Raw genomic sequence first — 19,228 nt, 5'->3', positions numbered from 1 at the left:
TGTTGCTCTGAGAAATCACTCGCCAATTACCATGCTTGTCAAGAAACTAATATTTTTCTTTATTAAGTAGTATTAAGTAGTAGAGGATATGGTATACTTTTAAAGAGAAAAAAACGAAACCAACGACAGGTGAATCATTAAATTGATGTCATATGCCAAACCCAACTTGTTTCTGCGTGTGACGTTTAATATTTATTTGCTGTCCTATGGCGCCATCGGAAAAAAAAGCATTACGGTCGAAATACTTAAAAGAGACAGTCTACGTTTCTCAAAATATTTCGAAAAGTCAAGTGTGCTATAGGGGATTTTAATGGTTTTATATGGGTTATTAATATATCGGCCCAATCCTTTGTTCACGTTTACGAGTTACCAATCATTATTTTATTGCATTTGAGTAAGATATTAATCTAGATATTGCTTGAAATTCTGCCTTGTAACGCTAACCACGCAGGCAGATTGTAGGTATTGTACGTTCCTTTGTTATGTACTGGTTATGACGTTATATGTGGTTTTGTTTTGTTGACATTAAGTTAAAAGACAGTTAGGGCTACTTTGTTTTCCTTTGTTAGAAAAAAGTGTGCATCACAATCACAAAAGCGTAGAAAAGAGTATTTGGAGTGGATCCAAACTGCAAAAAAAATATTTTGCACGATACATTCAATAATCAACCATCTAATGAAGTGTCGGGGAGACATCCTCTTAATCCAACATAACATAACTTAACTTAATTATCAGTGCTTAAAGGTCCCTTAGGGATGTTTTACCTGTTAAAGACTTAACATGGTAACAAATCACATCTTACACTTAGGGATTTAAAAAAAGTTTAAGCCTTAAACCTCGCGCAGCATCGTAGGGTCTACATCATCACCAAAGTGAATTTGTTTTTGAATAGTTTGCATTTTAAAAAAATTGAGAAGGGATTTTATAAAAAATTTGCTGCACGCAAGCCAGTTCGGACGTTGTCGGTCCATACGTGACTCAGTGAATGTATTCGTGCGTTTTTACAATGATGCACATAAAAATAGTGGTTGTAGAAAAGATATAGTTTTGGTTAGTTGATAAACTTCTTCAGTCACTCATTTATTAGACAGTTGCTCCGCTAGTGACAAATCAAATACTCGTGACTAAAGACTGTTTATCAAACTTGTTGCATCATATGGTATTGAACGAAAACAGTAATACAGTGAGCAATTAATTATATTTTTAGATTGTTAACCCAAAAATATTTACTTTTTTTAAACTAAAAGTGATGACACTGGCAACATCGCTTATGCTTTACAATTTATTAATGGAAACCTGATTTAGACTTAGGTAGCGTTGAACTTTAACCAAAACATTATTTATTACCATATGCGTACTCTTTATAAAAGAATAAGAGATGGAGTAAAAGACTTCCAAAATAAACGCTGCAAAAAGCCCACATTCTCTTCAATTTTTAACTTTATTTAATAAAGCAATTGGGACTTAATTTTCGTCTTAATAACCCACTCTGTTTCAGACTTGTAATTCACTTTATTCTAATATGACAAAATCACAAATTAGTATCAATTCCAATTATTTCAGTTGGAGTTTGAAGGTCGCTAGTTCATTGCGAAAAGAAAAAAGGTTTTAATTTTCCTTTTTTTTGCGATTGTACAGTGGGTAGGTGCGCAGATAACTCTTAACTTAAGTCACGTTAAACACAAATCGTACGTTTCAGTTACAGTTAAGCTGTGAAGAAGTCAACAGGATGGTTGACGAAACGTCAGCAAATTTGATTTATACGCAACCAACGCAGGAGGAATCAAGAAGATTAGTAAATAATATTACAGTAACCTTTGGAAGTTTCTTTGGAAAAGAACTAATAATACATCTCTCTGTAAAAGTTTATTAAATAAATATCAGACTTGTTTTTGAGATCAATCGGTTTCGTTTGTTTCAATTAGACAACGTTTAGCTTCTTCCTATCACGCTACGGATCCACGGAATATAACCCGACACCCGGGTGTATATTCCAGGCAAGTAAGGCCTGGCGCATCCTACTCCGGTCGAAACTACCCCTACAACCATCATTTGGTTGTCTGTAGTGGTTTCGACCATCAGCGGTCCGCCGCTGTCTGCCCAACACGCGTCTATACCACCCAGTTCGTGACCCGCGCAGATCTGGTTAGGTTGCACCTTGGTCTTCTTGCCCTGCGACTCGTACCAGCTCTTACACTTCTCTACGCCGATAACGTTCACTTTTGCCTTTTGCAGGGTTTTAGCGCGACCACCTTTGGAACTGTGCTCGTGAGTCCATCCCCATCCTGCGACCGTGGCCAGTAAGTTGTCGAGCTGCGAAGACCTCTCGGTAGGTAGGCAAGCGGGGATGACGCTATCAGACCACGTCACATGTCCATCCAACTCCAATATGGCAATGTCGTTCGAGGATCTGGAGCAGGAGTAATGGGGGTGTATGTTGAAGGATCTCACAGGACGTTCGTAAGCGTCGGTGCTCTTGTCCGAGAGATCGTGTTGCGAAAGTGTCACCCTCAAGGACGTGGGTTTGAAAAGATCATCCCCGATTCCCCTACAAAAAGTGTGCAGATAATAAAACTATAATCTTTGCTATGATGAAATGTCTGTGAAATCTGCACTGTGTGCCATAGAAATTGCAACGCCCAGTATACGATTAGCTATATTTATAACGTTTTGTCAATTGATTGCCTATTGATAAAGTTCTATAATTATTTTAAAGAATTAGCTTGCAGATATTCAGTTGTATTGCCTACGGAACGCCTTTTAGAAAAATTGCAAAAAGGGATGGCTGGATGAACAGCGATGCGATGTTGGGCTTTAAGAAGAATCAGTGATTGAGAAGAACGGACTCCTCCTACATCCTTAACTACCGCCGTTTCAGCATAACCAGCACAATCGGTCTGTTATGGTGTCAGGGACCGACTGAAAGACAAAGGTATGGAGAAAAGTGTGCCGATAATAAAACTATAGTCTTTGCTATGGTGAAATGTCTGGAAATCTGTACTGTGTATCGTAGAAATTGCAACGCCCAGTATACGCTTAGCTATTTTTATAACGTTTTGTCAGTTGATTGAATATTGATAAAGAAGTTTTAAAAATTTGATTTAATTTTACAAAAAAATGAAGTTCTATTATTAATATTTTAAAAAATTAGCTTAAAGATATTCAGTTTTATTGCCTACGGTAGACTGGAACGCCTTTTAGGGAAATCACAAAAAGAGGTATCTGGATGAACGCTACACCAGCGATGCGATGTTGGACGAATCAGTGATCGAGAAGAACGGACTCCTCCAACCTCCTTACCTACCTTTTCAGCATAACCAGCACAATTGGTCTGTTATAGTATCATGGACCGACCGAAAGACACAGATATGGAGAAAGGGGCAACTTTTTCATGGAGCATAGTGCAGGTCACCGTTGTAGTTACTAGAAATTTCCTTTGACAAATTAATATGACCCTCTTCCGATATTAAGGTCACCGGATTTTATATCTCATAGGGGATGTACAACCTCTGAGATAAAAAACCTACCACAGGCAGGCATCATACCACGGAAAGTTACAGTACGTCGAAACTTACATGCAAACGCAACTTATTATGAAATTCTTATCCTAACTAATTTCGAAAATAATAAAGAAATATATTTAGATTTACTGGGTATTCCAATTTCTACAAAGCACACTAAACTACCCAAGATGGGGGAAGTGCTTATTGGCGACAACTGCTTAGAATAACTGCAGTATAGTATAAGTGACCCAGAAACATCCTTCGCTTGCAGGTGACACCTATAACTACTTGACCTGAAAAATTTGGACATCAGTAAGACGAATTTAATCGCTATTCTAATCAGTAGGAATGCCATGAATCACTTAACACTTATTAGACAATAGAACGCTTTTAACTATACTATCTGACGTATACATTATCCGGTTATATGCATACTTATGGCGGCAATGACACAAAAACATGTCCTCAACCTTTACCCAGAGTCGGTTGAATTTAAAAATCACTTTTCGCCGTTTCCTTAACCGATGTGCTGATATGATATACAGGGAATACCTACGTGCATAAACAATGACCGGCAGTCATAACGTGTCTGTTGCTGATCAGCGTTCCGCCGCAAAAGTGACCCCCTCTTCTGGTGATCGACACCAACCACGGAAATTCGGCCTTTTCCGCGTTTTCGCCGCCTACGATTTTGCCGGAACGATTTCGAAGTTTTCTCTGGCCACATTTTACATCGGCAACTGGGCAAACAACACCTTTATGGTCAAGATGTGACAATAATAGAGTGTGTTTCCTAAGTGAATGTCGATAAAGCGGATTATTGCGGCTTTATTTCAAGAGAAAAAAAAAACGCCTATTTAATTTAAAATACACATCCAATATGTCAAATCACTTAGAAGGGAAATGATTTGTATAAGACTCGATGAAACGATATAATTATATAACATATTTTTTTAGTTACAGTTGCCTATTGTGTTTTATTAAATCAATATTTTCATGAATTCTACACATTAGGGAGGATCCACGAATAAAGACGTATTTGTCACTTTTTAAAATTATTCTGTTTTTTTGAATAGTTAATGCAGAGAGCGAATCAATTTTCTTCTGAGTTACAGGCTAATCCAACAATAACACATTTTTGATAGAGCCTGACAATCTAATGAAGTTTTCTTATCAATTTTCATACAAAACTTTTGCCTTCTGTGTGATATAAAATATTGTCTGTTGTTGCCCTTTTACTTATTTATTATCAGTAAATATATGTTAATAATAAATTATTTCAATAAATTGTTATAGCAGCGCACATGGGTGATAGTAAAACTGGACCTATATAAACGTTATAGAACAGAATTTTTGAAAAATTACCATAAAAGTTTTGCTGAAATGTTTTCATGAAAAGCTCGATTCTCGAATGATAAAATAAAATATGTTGCTTATATAGTTACGCTGTCACCTAATAAACAAATTGCGTCACAAAATGTACTTACAGTTACTAATCCCTTCGAGCGCAACCACCAAGGTCGACATGCACAACAAAAAGCTCCACATATCAGGCACGTTTCGAATTCACAGCGATCGATCAATCTAATTCGTGTTCTGTGCGATAGAGACTGATGAGAGCGCGAATTGTGAAATGTGAAAAAAAAAAGATTATATATCTATAGAAAATTCATGGCCGGTAACATATGGTAGGGACACCCTTGGCGAGGCGTCAATTGCCTTCAAGGGTGAGATATTCAAATTACCGGCATTTACATTTGTCAATAACGAAACGCAAGTTTACCGTTCGACCTTCTACGAAAGTCGAGGTCTTGCCGACGATCATGGTGAAAATTTGCAGTTTTTTATTTGTTCTCTCTCAATAACTTAGGTGGATTGTCACATTTTTTGCATTTGAAATAGTACGTATAGTGTTTAGGCAATAAATAGTTCCACATTTTTATTCAATCGGTGCTTTTTGTAAATGACCTTACAATTGTTTCTAAATTCAAAGTTCAAAAAAATGGACCTCGCCGCTGACAGATTATTTTCGACAGTTCATTTTGATCGTAGCATTTTTTCGGCAGTGTTTTCTAAAAATATGCTCAGATTTAGGTGCATCCAGATTCGCCGGATTTATATTAATTTTCGCATTTTTGCGCCCTCTATGTAATTCAACATAACTCTAACTCTAACCCTACCACTATAGTAGATTAAAGTAGAGTCTATTTTTTATAATTCGGGAATTTGTTTTCTTTGGTCTATAGTTCGCTCGTTCCTTGGTCCCACAATAGAAAAACAAACTTTTATATTGAATTATGAGCATTTAATTCGTAATCGTAACAATATACAATATGAAGATGAACATACATACAATTTTTTTATTGACTGGACATGTTAACAGTTTTTTACACTGAGCATTCATTCTTTATTACTTGTCAATATAACAATTAGAACGAGCGGCTTCGAAAAGAAACCCGTATAAACCGACGAAAACCTTCCTTTTCAAATTTGACCGCAAAAAAATATTTGTCGGCCGACGCGTCTTCCCTTTACAGCCGAGCCCTTATTTCATTTAATATCTTAGACACCGTAATATAACTTTATATCGTAATGAAATATTTACAATAATCTGTTAACGTTTTAAAATTATGTAAATGTTTTAACAAATTCACTTTCTGTTTCGGGGGTTTCGTTTGTCTTTTTTTGGATTTGGGGCAGGTTTCGCAAACCCGTGTCCAAATCAGTCAGTCTCGCCAGGAAACGAAGGTATTGAGTATTAGCTAAAACCTATTTACAATGTTTTTTTGGCAGATTGTTAATAATCTTAAAGGCACTTTTTACATCTGATTACAGTTATAACAAAGTTTTCATAATCGTACATTTGGCAAAAATGGAAGGTATAGTTTCACATACTCATTATAATTGATGTTACAGTATGTACATTTCAAGTCGGATAAGCTCGAACCAAAGTATTATGATTGCGATTGTTCTAACGACTATTTGGCACTAGTACTACCGGATGTATGACGTAAGATAACCATATAGGTTCTAGTTGTAATAATAGTACCCTATTTTCCCGATTCAACCAAAAATAATACGAACAAAACAATATATACTTACCAACTGATAGAACTGAACCATAAATAAATTACAAAGCAAAAGAAATAAAATAAAACATTTATTCTTAATATAAAACAGCAGTACATGTACAAAATAAACAAGATCCTAAACGAAAATAAGTACTTTTGAACTTAACTTATTGGGACAGAACGTAAAAAGCAATCTGAACTGGGGATAAAAAAAAACGCGTTTCTACGAGGGACTTGAAATTAACTTTGGCTGTTCCATTGGACTAGTAAATCAACAATTTTAATTTTTAAAAACCCTTAAAACTAAAAAATTCAACGCTGAGTTCGTAATGTATGTACAAAACTTTTATATACAAGAACAAATTAGGCAGTTAAATTAACTTATTTTGTTTAACGACGTACCATCGGTTACTATCTAGTGATCACATTCTTAGATAATTTAGTATCGTTTATACAGATTATCCTATATATCAGAAAATTAGTCGTCACGGCCATACAAAACGGCCATTAAATGAAACACATACTGGGTAAGATAAGCTTTAAAACGTCCACGTTGCTTTCACCCGGAGTTCCGCCCGGAAAATAAATCAACAAATTCGAAAAGTCTAGGTTATAGGCAAGCGTCACCATTGGTGAAAACATGACTCACATTTTGGGTTCGTACACACCAGGCTCGTTTTGCTCAACAGCTCAGCGCAATAATCTAGCACTTTAGCATCAGGGCCGGATCCAGTGCTGCACATTCAAAGAAAATTCATTTCATAAATACTGGGTGCTAATAAAATATTTTGCCAATTTCTAGGACAAATATAATTGATAGAAAAATCAGGTTATCGTTTTTTTTAAAAAAACGAATTAAGTTTAACTCTTACTTAGCAATCTTAAGCCGCGAATCTAAAGTAGTAACGTCTTTATCGACGCCCCGGTACAAAATATTAGAATTTTTGTCATCAGTAACGTTTATGACTGAATCAACAGTATTTGCGGTTTACGTTTGATTTAGGTGTCTGTATAAACAAATATTCCTCAAAAAGTGCGTGTGGATAATACTTAACCCTGACTTTTTAACACTGATCCAGGTAACGTGAAGGTTTGGTTACTTCCACGACCACCGATAGTCGAGCTAATATTTATATTTTACGAATGCCAAAATGCGAGGCGCATAGATTCCGCAACAGTAAAAATCACATTCATATAACACAAATTGAGCCACAAATATCGAGTCCGAATACTTATTATATTTTTTTACAAAACATACAAGATATCGTCCGGATCTCACACCAGGTGACCTTCCTGTTCGTTAACACCGTAACCGTTACCGAAACTGGTCAGTTCCCTCTTTTGCGCCAACGTCTGCGCCTGTAGGATTTGAACGTTTTGGTTCGTGTTGTGCAACACGTCCGGTGGGGGCACGTGCGCCCTCTGGTGGCGCAAGAGCGACCCGTTCGATGGCAGCGGGGGCGTCGCGGGGGTGACGGTGTGGGTTATATGCGGGTGGGCCGGTATAGGCGGCGGGCTTTGAAAGTCTAAGGGCGGAGGGTACGACAGGTAACGGTCCGATACGTTGTAGTAACTACCATCTGTTGGCGGGGTAGGGGTGGGTGCGCTCACGTAAGACGATTTGGCTGAAATAAACCATTGAGGCGAATTTAACCTTAAAGCATTACCGAGTTCAAAAAGTCGTTTTGCAGTCACAATGACCTTGCTCAGCAGTACACAACCGTTTGGTGATGCGTCAGCAATACCGGCTTATTTCGAAATGTGATGCCTTTACTCAGCCAGAATTCTTATTTTGGTTATGGTGGAATGTGGCAACTGTGCTAGATTTAGATATATGTTGTCTGACAAGATTTTCACAAATATGAGGTCCTACTAAATTATTAAATGTGTGAAGTAAAAAAATGGCAATTTCCTCTGAAAAAAAAAAACTACCCTCGAAAACGAGGAACTTTTGTAACGATACTCAACGTGCCGTTCAGCTGATCCCCTTCTGTTGAGAAACAACAAAGTTATCTGTTAAGTGATTATTTAAAACAGTTGTGCAGGGCTGAACAATCCCAGGAACCTAACCTAACGTCGAAAAAGTACGACAAATCTTCAACCAGTTCTACTGAACCCCTGTTTTGGCATGAGGTAGATAGGTGTAGCGGATGTTGTCCTGCTCTATGTTACGCATCTTTTTGGGAATATATAAACTACAGTTGCAACCGTTTAGGACGGTTAATTTGTAACATTTAATAGCGAATTTCAAAGCGTACTGAATGTATTATTATACTTTATTGGCTAGTATCTGAAAGCGCCATTTGTACATGTTTTCAGGTTTATGCCTGTGATAACACACCGGGTTAGTTTTTTTGAATATGCTAATTATTATCAAATAACAAGTTGGGCATGCAATTGACCATTAAAACTTCGATTAAAACACAAAACTGGACATGTGAAATGTGTTAATTTTTTTTGTTCACTTAAAAAGACGCCATTAAACGAACATCTTTCTGCCCATTAACGGCGTATTATAGAAACTATATTACGTGCATTGAACGTACTTAAATTGAGTATTTTTAAGACAGAAACAACAAATTACCTTTATAAATTTGTTGGGCTATAAAAAACACCAAAAAGATCCAAACAGGCCAAAATTGAAAAAAAAACAATTAAACAAAAAATAAGATTCAAAAAGAAAAAAACGGGGACAAACAAAAATTATGAAGAAACCGTTAAAGCAGACAAAATTAACAACAAACTTGACTTCGCACTTGTACAAAATATTTTTTTCTTTTTTGAATAAAAGAATTTTTCATTTAGAAGTAGTTCTGATTTAAGTAAAAAGTTATGGTATTTGAATTAGGCTACCAAAAGAACCAAACTGATAAAATAGAATAAATAAATAAATATATACGTAACAAACTTGTTCAGATTCTAAATATGAAATTTGCTTAAATATGCCGTTAATAGAGGATTTCATTTACGTAGAAAACAATTACGTTAATTATTAGTTATTGTCAAATACTTTAAGCAAAAGGTGCAGGTTAAAATATGACGCGTTACGAAACAGCCGCGATATTAGTCAAACCAACGTCCTTTTGGAAAAAATATCATCTTCACTTCATTAAGCATCCAGATTTTCCAGGCGTTAAGAAAATACGAGCAAACACACCTGACATGCCCGTGCTCTGGCTGTGATAGCCCAAACTCTGATCATCCCTGGCCCTCGGTCTCTGGTCATGCATATGATGGTGATGGTGGTGGGGATGGGGCAACGTGTGAGTCTTGTGGGCCATAGAAACCGGTCCCATTTGCATCTCGTATACTGGATACGCACCTGGGGGATAATCAACTGGCGGGGGTTGCTCGATTAAGTACGAGTTCGCCACGGTCTTGCTGCGACTGTCGTCCTGCTTAAACGAAATAAAAAAAAAAACGATTACGCCACCGTTTGAAAGCAAAACGCGCGGGAAATCTCACCACGTAGTCATTGTTGCTGCCCTCATTACTGTACGTCTCGCTTTTCTCGCTAACCGACGACAGGGTCTCGCCCGTCATCGTATCGTTGTAGCTGCTCGGGGCGTACATCTCTATTGTTGCGGATTTGCTTGTTTGGTTATTTTGTTCTGTCGGGGAAAAGAACGCGATGCAGATAATGTAGCGGCGAACACAGTCAATTAAAAGTTTTCGTTTGTGGAAGCGTATTTTGTAGAGGCGGCATCCAACTTGTACTTTTAAAAATATATATATTATACTGCCATTTATATGCTTTCAGTGGAGTTGATATCTACACAATCTTTGACAAAATAGAGGTTTAAAAAAAAAAAAAACTTCGTCGCGTTATCATAAAATGATTAAAAATGTTCAATGAGCTGGCAGTCGAACCACCAGCCGAACGGTTTCATATTTATCCTACGACTTCAAAATATTTTTTTTGACAAGCAAATCTTTTTTCTAAAATTTTCTTCCTATACAATTTAATAGTCGCAGTGTAACTCCTTTTGCTGCTTACGTACGAGGGATGTTCCCAAAATTCAACTATCTAGTGCAATATTGTTCAGTCTTATTTCGGTCTGCGGCTGATACAGCGTCCGCAAGGAGTATTTGGTAAGTCTGCAGTCCGTTTATCGGGGGATCGCAGAGCTTTGGAAACATCCCTCCTAATTCTGAACTCTCAAAGTTCGCGTTTCGTGCAAAGCTTTACCATCGGTCATAAACCAGCAATAAAACAAGTTTCGTATTAGCCATTTGAGAAATATTTTTTTAAGCACCGAGGTATTTTTCGGGTAGAATTGTTATTCAAAACTAATGACTTCCGTAACAGGAGCGGGTGTCGGGCCAGCAATGATGTTTTAAAATTTTAACGGGCGTAATAATTTGGGGTCCTTTTGTTCGATTTTGATTGTTTGATCGCGCCGACAGGTCCGACCATAAACAAAGCGGAATTAGCGTTGGTTTTCTCGATTGTGGGCCGAACGAATTTCCATATTATTGTTAATAAAATGTTTATTCGGAAAATTCGTTTATAAGCGCTGCCGGTCACGTATTGTGTATACGCCGATAAAATTTCGCTAATCGCCAAAAATCCTAAAAATATTGTTGCGGGCTTTATTAATAGAGGGTCGAATGCAAACAGGTCCGGCAGCCAGAGGTTTTCTTAATAATGATGGCGATAACGATTCACGATAATATTACAATACTGATTGTATTTTTCAACTAAAATTATTGCGATTGCGTTAATTCTACGATCCAAGGGTTTTTTCTAAGACCTTTGTAGACTTGTTTCTAATTAAATTAAAAAATAACCGTGGAAAGCAAGGTAGGGAAAAGCGATAACGGTCTAACGGTCTTAATTCTCATGCGATGAACAAATACATACTGGGCGTTCCGTTTGAAAAACATGAGACGAATTGGTTTTAAATTTTAAAACGAAAAAAATCGAGTAGGCCTTCCTGGACTTTTTTCTAGTCAGCGAACACAAATTTTTCTAGTTATTTGATTTATTTCTTTTAAAATAAAACATTTTTTACAAACGAAGTTTTTGATTATATTTCTTGTTCTTGTTTCAAAATAATACGTCTATTTCAGTTTCCAGAGCTTAAATGACAATTTTGATCCGGTCTTTTGATGGTTTATCAAACTCTAAAAATAAGTATGTACACCTCTTTGATGTATAAATGTAGAGGTTACCTTTTATAAAACCTCTAGATTCCTCCTGCGTCGGTTTTTGTTGACTCGAACTAGCTAAACTGGCTCGCATTTTACTCTGTACCTGCTTTTATATTGTTTCAGGGGGGCGGAGCTAAATGAGGGGCATAAACCCCATCTCGGATGACTGATTCCCATATTGGTAATCAGCAGTTGCCAAACACATTCACGAAACCGGACATCAATTTTTTTTTTTGATAAAACTAAAATTCTTGCATTTAATCAAATCTCCTACCAACGAAAAATCCGAGAGTCTATAGAAATCTATAAGCAACTTAACAATCTTAATCGCGACTCAGGTCTCTACCTGTCACCAATATGGGAATCAATCATCTGAGACGGTGTTTATGCCCCTCATTTAGGTCCGCCTCCCTCAAACAATATATAAGCAGGTAGTGGGTAAAGTGTGAGTCAGTTTCAGTTGAGCTCTGAAGAAGCCAACAGGATGACAACCGACAGGGGAAGTTTCTTTGAAAAAAAAATGTAGAGGTTATTGCTTTTTTTTCGTTGCTAAGACCTGCTTAGAAAAGACGGATTACTTTTTCTCGCCTGAAAAAATCTCAGTGCACGATTTTGTCGCTGTTGTATTTTATTGTTGACTAGGGTGATCGAAACAAAATAAAAATCCAGAAACTGCAGGAGATAACACACGTGATTAAATGTCGATTAATCCAAACTTACCTTATACAAAAATATTGTTCGGTTACGATAGATTCAGGGTATAAAGGTTACTTTACAAAAATCAGAAATTCCCTATAATTACCTACTATGTTATTATTACCAGTAGCACCATGAAATTTTACGTCCAGGTTTTTGATGAGAAAGTAGATAGATAGATTCAATTTCACGGACATGTATTTTTTATGTGTAAAAATGGAACAAACTGTTAACGAAATATTTTCTTCAATTTGAGTTCTAATTTTTAATCATGTTAATAGAATAGTGCACCTTAAAAGACTGGGTTCGGCGATAGGGCTTCAGTTTTTTTTTTAATCAAGAAAGGAAGTGAATTTTCCTTGGATGCGCTGAAGTCCAGACCTAAACCCACTGGATTTTTCAATGAATTAATATTAATTAATAATCCACCACATGTTCCGATTGCAAAACTTGATAAAGCCAATGTTGCATCTCATAAAATTATTTTATTTTTGGCATGTAAAAAACAACTTTGTATTTCGCAACATATTTGTATGAGGCAAGCTCGGCTTATGTATTTCGAGTTTCTCGATTTTTCTTTGGTTTTGGATCATCCTGTACTACACAAAATCAATAGGGCGTTGTCAACCCTCTTTATTTGTCCTTCAGGACCGTACTAGACTTGTGGCGTTGGGGTGGCCGAAAAAAAAAAACAAACCTCTGATCCTCTTAGCGCGGCGCTTAAACATGCATCCGGCGACGACGGCGATATTGATCAACAACAAAATAACTCCTATAACGGAAACGCTAATTATAACGATCCTGGGCAGGTCCTGTTTCTCGAGCAAATCATCAGGGATCACCTTCTCGACGTGGTCGACCTCGTAAACTGTAGAGAAACAGAAAGGAAAAATGCGGCAATCCATTAATTTACCTGCGACACGTTTCTTCGATCTCCTATGCAAGCAGCAACCGATAAGGAGAACGTTCGTGAGTATTAGGAGGGATCCTACTACCGTGCCGATGATTATCAGGAAGCCGGGGAAGCTTTTCAAGTTTCTTTCGTCCGAACTCGGCGAGGAATATGAAGGAGGCACTTTGTCTGTTGTTAGTCGGTTAGTGGGAGGGAGGCGAGCGTGCAAAAGTTTAGGTTTGGTTAGTTTAGAATTTAGAAAGTTCGCCGAATTGGCGAGCTGCATGCGCCCGCACCGATCGACTTTTATAACGCCAATGTAACCGAGATCTGGGATTTTTGCCAAGCAAATCAACATGGTTTTTTAATAAAAAAATTATAAAATCGCGAGTCATTGGTCTTCATTCAATGTTAAACAAAATGTCTGATCAGTATAACGAAATATCGTTGTTTCTTTAAAGATTATTTATTAGCTAAACTAACTAAAGCTAGGAAAACCTCTTGGCCGAGTGCAGCACGAACCACTATTTTAGTCCAGCAACAGCACGGATAATTACGACTTCAGACTACTAAAATACCTGTACTATAACCTAGTAGATGCCGTACAAACTGAAGACCACCAAACTCAAAAACTGCCTATTAAACGTGAAGTACGGCACCCACCCCTTAAAATGTACTCAGAAGAAATATTCAGGAAAGCAGTGCAATTCGAGTAGGAATTTCTTAAGAAAGTGACTTTTTTTCAACCAAGGATCCCAAAAATGTCGACATTACAGGGTGTTACATTTAAAATAAGAAAGTTGATGTGGGAGAGGGGCACTTTTGGGACACCCTGTATCAACAAAATTATAATATTTTTTAAAAAGTCACTTCCTTAAGAAATTCCTATTGGAATTTTGCCTAGTTTAGGCAGAAATTAAGGTTATGTGTTTGTGTATAAAAATATATATAATGTTTTAAATCTTCAGATTAGTCCAAGAAATTGTTGTGCGAAACTTTTTTTCGTATCTCCTATGGGCTTGCAGATCGTATAGTGGATCGTTTTATTTGGCACGCGGTGTACATCAACGGCCCATTTTGATTGGCGGAGAGAGGAATGAGAACGTAAGCTACTCTAAATATCTAATAGTTTGACTGAATACCGATGCGGACTCTGATCAAGACATAACAACATGAAATCGCTATTTCGATGCAAGGACTTTTTAACATGGAATCGATATTTGTCAATACTTCTCAGTAAAAAGGAATTGGCAAGCTATGTGTGGTCTATTCTCCTTTTCAGTTACAAGACACGGACGCTAAAAGCCGCAATGATCAATAAAGAAGAAAGAAGTATTTATATTACTTTTTACAAAACTTCTGGATTCCTCCTGCGTCGGTTTTTGCTGAGTCGAACTTGTAGAAAGTTTTGTAAAAATTAATACAGTAGTCTGTGGAAGTTTCTTTGAAAAATTAAGTATTTATATTTAATACATATTCAACATGAGGACGTCCTTGGAACAGCAATAGCTAAACACACGTCTAAGGGGAAAGCAGAAGAGGCATATATAAGAAATATAAGAAATTGAAAAACCTCTTCGTGCGGCAGCCGGTGAAGAAAGGTTCCAAGAGATCAGACACATGGTGATGATTGATGTCTGAAACTATTTAGGCAGCAAAAAGAAGAAGATATAGAAAAGCACTTCCCGGCTTTTTCAATTTAAATGCAAAGAAAAAGTTAATTTCATTATTACTCTCCCAAATCTCAGTTTCAGGCGGCTATGACAAGCCCAAGCACCTTAAGGAAATGTGTCTAGTACTTTCTAGTTACTTATAAATTTTTTTAGAGAATTCGCTATTACTTACTCGAAGTTTTCGCCGACAACAAATCGGGCAAGTATTTACTGTTGCCCAACTTGTTAGATGCCATGATGGAAAAAACGTATTTGGAGTTGGACTCCAGCCCCTTGATGACGTACGTCGTAACGTTGTGGGGCAGTACGTCGTCGTACTTGTACCCGTCTTCGTCGACCTAACCCAAATCGAACATCAAGCAATCTGGACCACATTCCAATCATTAATGTGAAAAATATATTTTCACCGCATCGAATTATTTTTATGCTAACTCTTCACTAATAAAATAAATGAAACTTTTATTTAGAGTAAATATATCATATTTGTTTTAAGGAAGAAATCTCATCGCCAAATCGAAATTTTGTAAAACTATCTTTTCTCCACTATAGACATCACAAATGAAAGCCAATCAATATAGTTTTTTCCTTCTATCCTTAACCCCGCCATAGTTTTTAGCAAATCACAAACTCACAGACTAGAATCAAATGCATCCTAACAACACTTTTGTATTTTTCTCCTAACTCATTCACTACTCACCTGTCTATACCTCAGCCTGTAAGAGGGTGTCATACCACCGTCAAAGCCGGGCGTCCAACTCAAGGTCACAGAATCGTGCGAGACGTTCGCAACGACCAAAGAAGAGGGCGGGTCCGGCGCCGATGTCACTTCCAACCTCGGCGATATCGTCGAAAAGCCGAGCTCGTTCCTGGCCAGGCACTCGTAGTTGCCGTAATCGGCCGAGGTCACGTGAGAAATGTAGAGCACAGATTCCGACATCAGTTGATCGATTTGTCGGTAGGTGGTGTAATATTTTCCGGTGGTGTTCGGACTGATCGGATTGCCGTTCCTCGCCCACGTGTACCTCGCTAACGGAGACGCCTGGCTCCGGCAAATCATTTTTCCGGTATCTCCAGCGTCGCTGGCGAACTTCAGCAGGGCGGGGTGCATGTCGATCTCTGGTTTGTCTGCAACGAACAGTTAACCTTCATTTACACTCTACCTAATAGGGGAGATGTTTTTTTACCACAAACAAGGCAAGATAACTAAATTTACCCAAAAAAAAAACAAATCGAAAGACTTACTTTGCGAGAATTAATCTTTTTGGCATATTTCAAGGAATGTTCGCCAAAAAAAAAAAATTAAAAGAAGACGACAGTAGTCGGCGGAGAAAGGATATATGAAGCGTTGAAAAGATAGACAAAGGGAAAAATATAATAGGGAACTTAAACAAAATTGTAATTTCAAAAATATTGCTAATAAAAGATCTACAGTTCACAAAAAAAAATCGTAGTTCTATGTAACATATAAAAGCTATTAAAAATTTTAAAATTTATTTAGTCTTTGAAACGCATTGTCAGTGGTTGCGACCGGTTATGACGTCAATGCGCTCGTTTGACTACGCGCCAGTCGGACGGTAGCATAGAGAGTGACGACGCGTTTGTCTTGGTGATTTTAATTTTAGTCTTGATCCTGTTATTTGGTTTTGTTATCTTGTGTGACGAAATAAAGTTTTAAAAATGACGGAAGCCGATTTTTTAATCGTGATATCTTACATATAAAACAACGAATGTTTTTCTTTTGCTGGGCTTCGCGGTGTTAAAATTAAAGGGTATGTTAATAAAAACAATAGCCACTAGTTTTAAACCAATACAATATTGTAACTAGCTTGGAGTTTTCTAGTTTGTAAAATTCAAATGGTATATCAAATGAAATATAAGTTGTTAAAAAAAAAAAACAAAAAACGCTTTTCTTAAACTAGTGGAAACCTAAATACTGATTTTAAAGTATATTGGCATTGATAAATTAAAGTGTTCCTTATTTTATATAAGTCAGGAAGCTTCGGAGACTGCAATAGGATGGGCGCAAATTTGAAGAGTTAAAGATGTGTGCACGGTTAAGGCTCAAATGGCACCTGAACGTAATGTTATCAAAAACGACGGGTTTTGTTTTCTGGTAGACGAATATAGTATATTATGCAACAATTGCGGTAAACGGCATTTGACTCAGGAGGGTTTAATATCTCCGAAAACATCCGATTGCTTCCAAACCCGTGCGGTAAAATCCCGGAAATGTCCGAAATGTGACGCTTTCCGCAGGCTAGATCCGTGTGTAATTAGTCATTTTACAGACGGGAGTAGAAAAAAGAGTTTGTCTGGCGTTTTTCGGGTTGTACTCAAACCCGATGGCACGATTTATATCGTTTTTATGTTGCTCTCATTATAATCACGTAAAGTAGACTAAACACAAATACAAACTGGCGTAGATTAAATACAAACATACTTTACACGAGCCAAAAATAGACGTAAATAATATAATGTTCGGCCTATAACCTGTGAAAAACAGCGAAAAGCGCAAAATAGCGGTATGACGTCACGATAATTCCCGCGCGTTTAGTGTAGTTTAAAAGGAATAGTCGGCTGTCATAAATAACTTGAATCATTTATCGCAACTTAAATTTTGTCGACGATACAGGAACTTATGAAACAACTATGAAAAACATTTTAAGGAGGGTCATTAATCATGCGCATGGGCGATATTTAATCGTTTTTAAACAATGACCTTGCGGCATTCAACAACCAACATGGCCGCTGACAGATCGCAAATAAATTTGGATGCGGCATGTCTACGGCAGTACTTTCTCAAAATAGCCTAGATCTCGTTAAGTGTTCTAGGAAAACGCGTGTGTGTGGAGGAAACAGCTGTTTAGAAAGAAAATGACTAAAAGCGAAGGTTAGTGGGTGAAGTGTAGACGCATGCGCAGAAAATCGTTCCCTTCACCAACAAAATTTCTATGTTTTCACGTATTGATTCACGGATGAAAATGTGGATAATATCTTTACATCATCTGGAGCAACTATCGTGTTCCTTCGCATTAACTAGATTTAGTATTTTGCTTCGACTTTAAAAACTTGCGCAATCTATTTGTTTGGTCCTTTGAACTTTGGTTTTCATTCTGGTTATGTTAATATTCATTTTAGTTTTCTCTTGGATACTTCTTTTTTTATTTTAAGCATTCTATACATTTTATTTAGTTTTGCAGGATTTGCTTATTTAACTAGATGTCCTTCAAGGTTACTGGCTATTTATTTATTTAATCCATTCATTCATTCATTAACTGAGCAATTGTTGTTGTGGATTTGTAAGTTTTTCCTTTAACGTTGAACAATCGAATGAATTCAGAGACATAAATCGAAAATCGAAAATATTAACATAAGCCATGCCATGCGGATATAAAAAACCCATATGAAAACAAAGCAACCATTCCAAATTTTACTTTCCAAGTAGGTTAAACGTTGTTTTTCGCAAGCGGTCTAATTGAATTGTAAAATCGCCAATACTCACGCTTCACGATGAGCATCACTTCTTTGACGGAAGAATTGCCGACGCCGTTGTTCGCGATGCATTGGAAGTTGCCCAAATCTTCTCTGGTCACCTGCGTTATCCGAAGGTACGATGTACCGTTTTTGTCGTACATGACGGACGTCCGTGCGTCGAAGTCAGGGAAGTCGTCCCGTTTCCAAGTGATGGTGTCGTCCGCCAGGGGGTTACCGTCGGCGGTACACGATAGAGTCGCGTCTTCTTTGGGGTTCGACACCACGGTCTCGCTGGTTTGGATTATTGATGCGGGATCTTTAAAGAACAACCTATTTAGTAATTTATTCTGCGCTTACTTTATTTAAATCGATATAACACCGAGGTAGCAAACTCCACAAGTAAAAAGTCGAACGCTCATTTAAACTTTAATTTCCCACGTAATCTGTTTAACCAGCCGTGCGCCGCTGACTTGATCGATCGGGACAGGTGGTAGTAAAGTAGATTACTCTCGAGTAGCTTAAAAACCCTAATAAAAATTGGTCGCCTTTACGAACAACATTTAGTAGTTCGAACCCGATAATTGAGAATATTAATAGTTTGCTATAGACACTAATGTTTAGTTAATAAATCAATTGGATAATAAAATTTTTGTAAAAGTTTTTCAATTATATTCTTTAAAGAGCTATTAGGAGGTTATGAACTTATATATTTTAGTCGGTAAAAATCCGACACAGCCCACGACCATCTAACACCGGGAGTCTTTT

General features: G+C 37.2%; 2 protein-coding genes across 9 annotated transcripts in view; both read right to left on the bottom strand.

Moving 5' to 3' along the window:
• Window positions 1-1,932: 1,932 nt before the first annotated feature.
• On the bottom strand, window positions 1,933-4,319 carry LOC132698298 (clotting factor B-like). Its single transcript, XM_060664289.1, has 2 exons — window positions 4,060-4,319; window positions 1,933-2,548 (listed from the first exon to the last, which is right to left on the bottom strand). Exons 1-2 carry the CDS (start codon window positions 4,083-4,085, stop codon window positions 1,933-1,935), a joined length of 642 nt encoding a protein of 213 aa, XP_060520272.1. The 5' UTR covers window positions 4,086-4,319.
• A 1,501-nt stretch (window positions 4,320-5,820) lies between these two features.
• Window positions 5,821-19,228, bottom strand: part of LOC132698155 (nephrin) — a 520,664-nt gene continuing 507,256 nt past the window's right edge. For 3 of the 8 annotated variants that reach the window (XM_060664070.1, XM_060664071.1, XM_060664069.1), the window contains 8 exons: window positions 18,492-18,779; window positions 15,687-16,114; window positions 15,162-15,327; window positions 13,338-13,505; window positions 13,122-13,196; window positions 10,040-10,185; window positions 9,732-9,972; window positions 5,821-8,199 (listed from right to left, as the gene is read on the bottom strand). In XM_060664070.1, coding sequence (XP_060520053.1) covers window positions 7,850-8,199; window positions 9,732-9,972; window positions 10,040-10,185; window positions 13,122-13,196; window positions 13,338-13,505; window positions 15,162-15,327; window positions 15,687-16,114; window positions 18,492-18,779 — 1,862 coding nt within the window. In that variant the 3' untranslated portion in view covers window positions 5,821-7,849. Of the gene's footprint in view, window positions 8,200-9,731; window positions 9,973-10,039; window positions 10,186-13,121; window positions 13,293-13,337; window positions 13,506-15,161; window positions 15,328-15,686; window positions 16,115-18,491; window positions 18,780-19,228 lie in introns of all 8 variants that reach the window. The other 5 variants (XM_060664072.1, XM_060664075.1, XM_060664076.1 and 2 more) reach the window with 5 other exon arrangements.

The sequence above is a fragment of the Cylas formicarius genome, unplaced genomic scaffold (genome assembly GCF_029955315.1).
Source record: "Cylas formicarius isolate icCylForm1 unplaced genomic scaffold, icCylForm1.1 PGA_scaffold_2__14_contigs__length_35257938, whole genome shotgun sequence".
Classification (NCBI taxonomy): domain Eukaryota; kingdom Metazoa; phylum Arthropoda; class Insecta; order Coleoptera; family Brentidae; genus Cylas; species Cylas formicarius.
Note: the sequence above shows the minus strand (reverse complement) of the source record. Positions and strands in the feature narration are given on the sequence as shown.

Excerpts from the sequence above, each read along its gene's own strand:
- LOC132698298 (XM_060664289.1), bottom strand. The coding sequence starts at position 4,085 with ATGACTGCCGGTCATTGTTTATGCAC. Across the intron at positions 2,549-4,059 it reads GCCGGTCATTGTTTATGCAC|GGGAATCGGGGATGATCTTT; the intron begins GTAGGTATTCCC and ends CACTTTTTGTAG.